At 38.6% G+C, this 7,535-nt stretch overlaps 1 protein-coding gene across 1 annotated transcript; it reads right to left on the minus strand.

Annotated features, from left to right (window-relative positions):
- Positions 1-2,241: 2,241 nt before the first annotated feature.
- LOC6639088 (MIT domain-containing protein 1) lies at positions 2,242-3,287 on the minus strand. Its single transcript, XM_002062343.4, has 3 exons — positions 2,823-3,287; positions 2,551-2,750; positions 2,242-2,471 (listed from the first exon to the last, which is right to left on the minus strand). The coding sequence occupies exons 1-3, from the start codon at positions 3,186-3,188 to the stop codon at positions 2,324-2,326; spliced, it is 714 nt and encodes a 237-aa protein (XP_002062379.2). The 5' UTR covers positions 3,189-3,287; the 3' UTR covers positions 2,242-2,323.
- Positions 3,288-7,535: the final 4,248 nt, after the last annotated feature.

Genomic DNA, 7,535 nt, shown 5'->3' on the forward strand with positions numbered 1-7,535 from the left:
ATATAATACACTTCAAATTAGTTTAATTTGCAGTAAAATTCAAAAATGGTTTTGAAATTGTCTAAAAAGTAATATGTAAGTCAATTCAATATCAATTCTAGTAATGAAAATGGATTTTGTTTATTACAAATTTGTTTAGTTTTCCTCTTTAAAAACCAATTATGATATCGGTTAGGAATGTCCTGTACTTAAAAGCGAGAATAATTATAAACACAACAATAAACTAAAACAGACACAAGAGTTAATTGTAACAAAGAAAACTGTAGACAACTCAGTCGACTTCAAACCCAAAACTAGTTCGGAATTACAAATAGATATAGCAAAATCAAGACATCATAGCTGACAACTTGAAAGTTTAACCCTTTTTTTTGTTGCATATCGAATGGATGTCAACCGTTTAATCCTACAATTTTTTTTTTACTGCATACAATATAATTTGGGTTTTGAAACAAAGTTTCGCCAATTGTATGCCTATTTTTCCTTTTTTACTTCATTTAATTGTAATTCCCAACTGGTTTTAGCTTAGAAGCAATTATTTGGCTATTCTCTATTGATGCGAGATTTTTGACATTCTTGATCCTATCTATTCATTCGAAAATTTAAAGTTCATGTGAATTTAAAACAAAAAGTATTTCAAAATTGTATTTTCTAAACACAAAACTTAAAATTTAAATCAATATAATTGCTATATAAATTGGTTAAGTATAGGTATGATTTTTAATGGATAAACTTTCTCTTTACAGTGCTAATGTTGTTGCTTTCTTTTGGCGTCGATTTCTGCCGCCTTCTTTTTCGGGGAAAAAGTCATTGTGGCATGCAAAAGAGTGGTTACAGTATTTCCATCTAGTTCATGGCTTTATCTAAAATAACTGAACCATCTAATTGTTCAATAAGTTCATCGTTAGCCGAGCAGAGGGCACACGTTTTGATGGGGGTAGCGGTTGGGGGGCGGTCGGTCGAAGTATTAGAGTGTTGGTAACCCCTACAGCTTCAGGCATTCCACAATTGGATGATGATGATGATGGTTTTTCTTGTTGCTTGTTTAGAATATCCACGCAATGAATAGCCAGCTTAGGCAAATGGAAAGAAGCTACAGAGTAGCAGACCTCCACCCCCTCCCCTCCCCCACTCTACCCTTACCATTATTTTTTCCACAACCCCTCAGGGTCCGGGCTCAAGTCGTGCTAAAACCCGAAATTAGGGGTGGCAAAAAGTGGGCGGTTGCTTGGTTTGGTTTTGAGTCGCATTAGTGAATTTGTCTATGTGTATGTAAGTCTGTGTCTCTCTCTCTGTGTGTGTGTGTACAGGGCCCCTTCTTACGCGCCATAAAATTTAAAAGCGAGCAAAGCATTTTAGCTCTGGTGCAATTTATTAGACCGGCTCATCGCGGCGCATTTTGTGCCTTTGCGTAACAATTGCCTTCATCTGTTGATAAATCCTTGGCATGCTACCAAGTAAATTGAAAATATATTGTGTGCTGCCACCGCCACCGCCGCTGCCACCGTTTGCCACTGTCTTGTGTCTGCCTGCCCCAGCCAAAAGGTGGACTTTCCATGTCTCTCTGTATCACTTTGGCTGACTATGAGAATGTGCAGCGAACTGTGTCACAGTTCTAATTATCCACGCACATGTCTTTCGATCTCTAACCGACCGCTCGCTCCCTTTCCCGCTGTCTCTATCTATCTGGCATTGTCGTTAGTATCCATTGGAGCTTAAGGCGGCAAAAGCTTTAAGTACAAACGTTAAGAATAGGACACACAGAGAACAGAGAGAGCAGTGAAATGCTATGGAGCCCAGGATACGTTTCGCGCTTCCGTTTCTGTCTTTTATGCAACTGCATTGGCCGCCCGCTGGCAGCGGCATTCAAAACAGCAGCCAACAGCCAGTTACAGCAACCAGCTTCCAGCTCCGAGGACCCGCTTCAGCATCAGCATCACCAGCTCACCAGCTGTGCCGCCACAAGCCGCCTTCGCTCGCTTTTCGATGTGGCGTGAAAGTTATGAATTTTAAACATTTGCTGGCAGCACACAAAAAAACGCCCCTGCTGCAGGCCACATCCATATATTAGTGCAACAGCAGCAGGACCAACAGGACCAGCACCACGACCAGTGCCAGTGTCCTCGTCGTCTTCGTTGGCAACTGTAGATTTATAGCTACCCGAAAATCTACAATTGTGGGTTGGTCCTTGCTTGCATAGAACAAAAAACAAAAAAAATGAAATGTTCTTCTACGTAAAAAACTGAAAATCTTTGTATTTGTATATGGGACAAAAAAAGTGTCGGTAAAAAAAATAGAGTATGGAAATAATTGTCATTTGTCTTAACTAAGAATTTGAATTGCTCCATATATCAACATCTGTTTTGTGGCATTTTCTAAATTTATAATTGACCAGACCAATCGAATACACTGGATTGGAGGCCTTATAAAAATGCAATCCTCGACCAATTTTAATAATATAGCCATTGCTAAGACTTGAGAGAGAGAGAGAAAGGAGAGATAAATTTAATGAATTCATTGCCCATTCTTGATATTCATATTTGGATTACTTACTATATTCTACGATCATGCAGCGATTCCTCATATTTAACACAACATGTTATATTTCTTCTTTCAAGATCGGCCTTTATTTGGCCAATATTTGTTTTTTGTTGATCTAAATTTTTAGTATCTTCTTTTGTAACTAATCGAAAATATTTCATATTTTTGCATTTAACAGCAGTTAATTCCAGAAATCGTACAAGGTTTTGATACTGTAATCAATAAAATTGTATAATTTATTATTATTTAATCTGCTTGGACGACGAGTAGTCGCATTCATTCACCTGATAATTTTGAGTCATATAGGGCTCTTCAAGCAGAATTTCAATTGTCTTATCATCCATGAATTGACCAAATATATCATCATAATCATAACCAATATCATTGTCCTCAATGCATATATGTGAGACAACTTTGCCCAGCATGAGTTTGCCATTGACACGGGCCTTGATGGCATCGGCTCTATCCATGTATTCCTTGATGCGTGTGAGGAATCCTTTGCGTTTATTTTCGTCCGGTTCGCCATTGACGAAGCCCATCAACTGGGCAATGCCATCTTGATATAGAGTCTGTGCCTCCAATATACGACCGATTTGATCGCATTCCACAGCCCGTATTAGTAATTCTTTGGCCCGCAGTGCCGAACTCATTTCAATTCAATTACAATTAAACACACAAAAAAATACAATCCAACACAAATTCTCTGAATCTCAATCAGCTGTTTTGCTGCCGCCACGACAAAATTCAGGGCTGGGTTGTTGTTAAATGCTCTTTTTGGTTTTGTTGTGCCAGAATTATCGTTTTTAGCCACCAATGACCGTTGGCATTTGAATTTGAGTGAGCGTGTTTTTTTTTTTCTTTTGGTTTTTTTGGCTATCCATAAATATATTCACTTTGCTTAAGGTTTATGTCAGTTACAAGCAATTACCTGAAAACGAAAGCGTTTTATCGCCAACCAACAGTCCCTTGGACATTCACATTTACATTCACGTTCACATCCAAATCCATAGCCACCACCCCCACCGACACCATTACCATCACCATTCACCATTCACCATCACCTTGCTCCCTTGGTTTCCACTTTGTAAGAAATTGAATTTCACTAAGCCAAATATTAATTTATTTGTGTTTTCATTTCTTTTTGCGCATTGGCAGGTGATTGACCATGATGGTGACTTCCTCTGACTCTGCGGCTTTGCGCATCCAATTCGAATCGAACTTTTGCCCGCCAGCGTCGCCAGTCAAAGTTGAAAAATAATAATAATAATAAAAAAAAAAACGAAAAAAATAACAAAAAGAAAATAAACGAAAAGGAAAACGTTTCGTTTCGGTGCGTGTTATTGGGGCGGGGTTTTAGGATGGTTGGTTGATGGGTTGTGGGTGATGGGCGATGGGCTATGGGTGGTGGGGTGGGTGGGCTGTGCCCCTACTCATCCTGTATTTTTATTTATGTCATAAATTTTAAGCCATTGGGAGCTGTGAACAAGAACGTGACGTCAGCTTATGGTTCACATTTTTAGGGCTTAAATTTTGTATTTTAAATGTGTATATTAAGTAACAAATAGCAAGAAAGTAAAGTCATTTAAGGTGATTTGGCAAAAAAAGCGCAGACTTACCTGGTCAGGATATTGGAATACGTTGGATGTATAAAAAGCAAAGTACCACTTAATACCCTATGCAAAGAAACGTAAACTTTAAATTTTTCATTTTTTGAATTGTTCGCTACACATGTTTTGCCATCCCTGGTAATTTCGATAACACTGCCGATGACGATCATTGATCAACGACGAATGTTTCACTAACAGAATCAAAATTTAAATTAACAGTGATCGCAGCTGTTAAGTCTAACAGACAAATGGCGCGAATATTTAAAATTTTAACCACAAAGTACAAAAATTTTTTTAATATTTAATTCAATATATTTTGAAAACTCGTGTATTCAGTTTTCAAATGGCATTCTTATATCGATTTCATCTTACAAATTTGATTTGTTTCATAATGAAGTTTTCCACTAAAACTAAAGCAGAGTTAGCCATCTTTGCCTTTAAGTTTTGGATGGGTTGAAGCTCAACTAAGCCAAGTGCGCTAAGAAACGTAAAATATGGATATACGTATAATCTAAAAACTTTTATCCATCATCCATTCATACAATTTTCCTTTTGCTCATCATTTTAAGAGGCTATTGTACGAAATCCCTCTAAATAAAAAGTATTGGCTATATAATGTTTCATCAAATTAATACTTATTCAATTTAAAATTCGCCTAAAGCAAACACCAAGTGGCGTGAAGTGGTCGGTCCTCACGCACACACACACACACACAGAGAATTGAACTACTAAAGAAGGCCTCTTCAGCAAGAAGCTGAAGCAGAAGAGAAGAAATAGAAAGAACTGCCATGCAGGACTAACTTTTTGTTTGGAATTAGTGAATTGTATCTTGTAAAACACAAACTCAAGTGGGCTAAAGCCATTCTCGAGGCTTTAGGCCTAGAGCTCTTTCACATGTCACCCAATAATGCCCTGTGATGTGCCGAAGCCACTTGCCAGAGTGGGTCTCTCTCTCACACTCTCTCTGTGTGTGTGTGTGTGTGTGTGGATGGGTGTTTGGGGAGTGAGAAGAAAGATGCTTGGGTTCAGTTTGGTTGCTGGAATTGGTGTCGGTTGCTGGGGCCAGTGGTTAGCTCATATTACGGGTATCTTGGCGCCAGCTTTTTATCGACGATTATTTTCTTTTGGTTGTTTTTGTTGCTGCTGTTGTTGTTCCTGCTCCTGCTGATGTTCTTATTCTCATTCTTGTTGTTGTGTGCGTGTGTCTATCTTTCTCTTTCTCTATCTGTGTGTGTGTGTGTCTTTTTTTCTTCGTCCTTTCTTGCCTTTGCGTTCAATATTTGCTTGCTGCTGACTCTCTGACTGACTGATTTTCCTCCTTTTCTTACTTTCTTCTTATATGTGTTATTTTTTTTTTTCCGCCACTTTTGCAGCCTTTCCTCGTTGATTTTTATTTGTTTCTCTTTCAATTTATTTTGCCATTTCGTTTTCCTTTCTGCTGTCATTGTTGTTGTTGCCATTTTCATCGCTTTTATTACAAACATATATACGCACACACACACACACAGATATACACATATGAAGCTAACATTTGTGTGTCCTTCACAGTCAGCGTGCGTGTTTGTCAGTCTCTATCTGTGTGTGTGTGTGTGTGTGTGTGTGTGTGAATCTGTTTGTTTGCTGCTAAATGTAAGCTCAGCCCCGCCACTCATTTATGTCGTCGATGTGCCACAGCCGCTGCCACAGCCCTTCAACTCAACCCCACCCCACCCACCAGTCGAATCCAAACCGAACCATCACCACACCCTTACTCACACCCCACTAGCCACACTCCTTCTCCCCTTGCCACCCCACACCACTCACTCACACCACCAGCACCACTTGTTCGTTAACGTTCAGTTTTCCACTTGATGCTATTTATGTTTGCTTCCATTTTTCAAGAAGGATCAAAATTTATATTGGCTAAAAAGTCCCTCGAGAGCTTTTCAGAGTGAGACAGAGACACAAAACGGAGTCGGAGACGGAGACGGAGACGGTGACGAAGATGAAGAGAAAGTGTGGTGGTGGTGTGAGTGAGTGTAATGCTTCTACTGCTTCCACTGCTGCTCCTTCACACATTTACAGATGTAACAAATTGTAACACAATCGTAACTGTTTACTCTCGGGGTTGCCCAAGCCCAAATCATAACCTCATGAACTTTAGCCCAATCACTCTCGCGCGGTAGCCAGTGCCACCAATTCCAATTGAATTGAGTTGCAATTGTTTTGATTTTTAGCCCACGGGGCACTCATCCTCCCTTTCCCTTCTCCATCTTCCACTCTACCAGCAATCCAACACCAATCTATATATTACATCTATTTATGAGTGTGTTTCTGTGTGTGTGTTTGTGTGTATAAGTACTTTGGAGCGGACACATGTGGCGATCCAAGCAAAACATTTGTTTTATACCATCCCAACAAATTTCTTGAACAAAAGCCTCATCCTCGGTGAAGGACTCAAAAAGAATCTGCATTCATAGAATATGCAGCAGGACATGCAAGAGATTTGATTCATTCTTTCAATTTCTCTTATCCTATTTCTTCAAAAAATGATTTCACTAAGACTAGAATAAGCCAAAGCAACTGTCATTTATTTCGTTTGCTCCTAAGTAACTAAAAGTTACTTGGAGATCTATGTATTAGAATATCCTTTCAAAGACTTTACTTAATCAATCGTATTTGATTCCAAAGCAAATCTTCTGCTCACGCTTATCTTTTTCAAAATAATTTGACCACCTGTTTTGCCATTGATTCTATATCCTTTTGGAAAATATATATCATCACAGACATTTCTAAATTTTCAGTCATATGGCTAAAGAACGAGAAAAGGCTAAGAAACATTTAGTATTAATGACTAAACATAACTAATATAGATGTTTGTTGAACTTGATTTCAAGTTCCTTCTAAAACTAAACTAAAAGTCTCTTAAAACTAAGTCCAAACCAATTTAAATCATATTTAGTTTGGATTGAATTGAAGTTTTGGTTCAAGTTACATAAATTGTAAACTAAAAAGGACTCTAAATTCCCTTTTGACAATTTTCGGACCCTTTGTGGGTCCACCCTAAAAATAATATATGTATGTATGTATGACTATGGCCATATAAGTATATGTGTGTGTATGACTTGACTTGACTTTCTCATATGTATTTATCGCCTTGACTCGGTCTGCTCGTCAAGTGTGCGACAAAAGTAATAAACCATGCGAGCAGCAGCAGCAGCAGCAGCAGCAGCAGAAGCTAGAAGCAGCTACTTTATTGCTCTGCAGCAACTCAATTTATATGGGCTGGCCTTTAAGGTGCCTCCGGTCTTGATCCCCGGCCAGGAGAACAAGAACGAAACGGAACGAAACGATTTTGACTACTGCTCTATATACATATACCTATATGAATAAATGTATGTATATGAAGCT

The sequence above is a fragment of the Drosophila willistoni genome, assembly GCF_018902025.1.
Source record: "Drosophila willistoni isolate 14030-0811.24 chromosome XR unlocalized genomic scaffold, UCI_dwil_1.1 Seg144, whole genome shotgun sequence".
In the NCBI taxonomy this organism is placed as follows: Eukaryota; Metazoa; Arthropoda; class Insecta; order Diptera; family Drosophilidae; genus Drosophila; species Drosophila willistoni.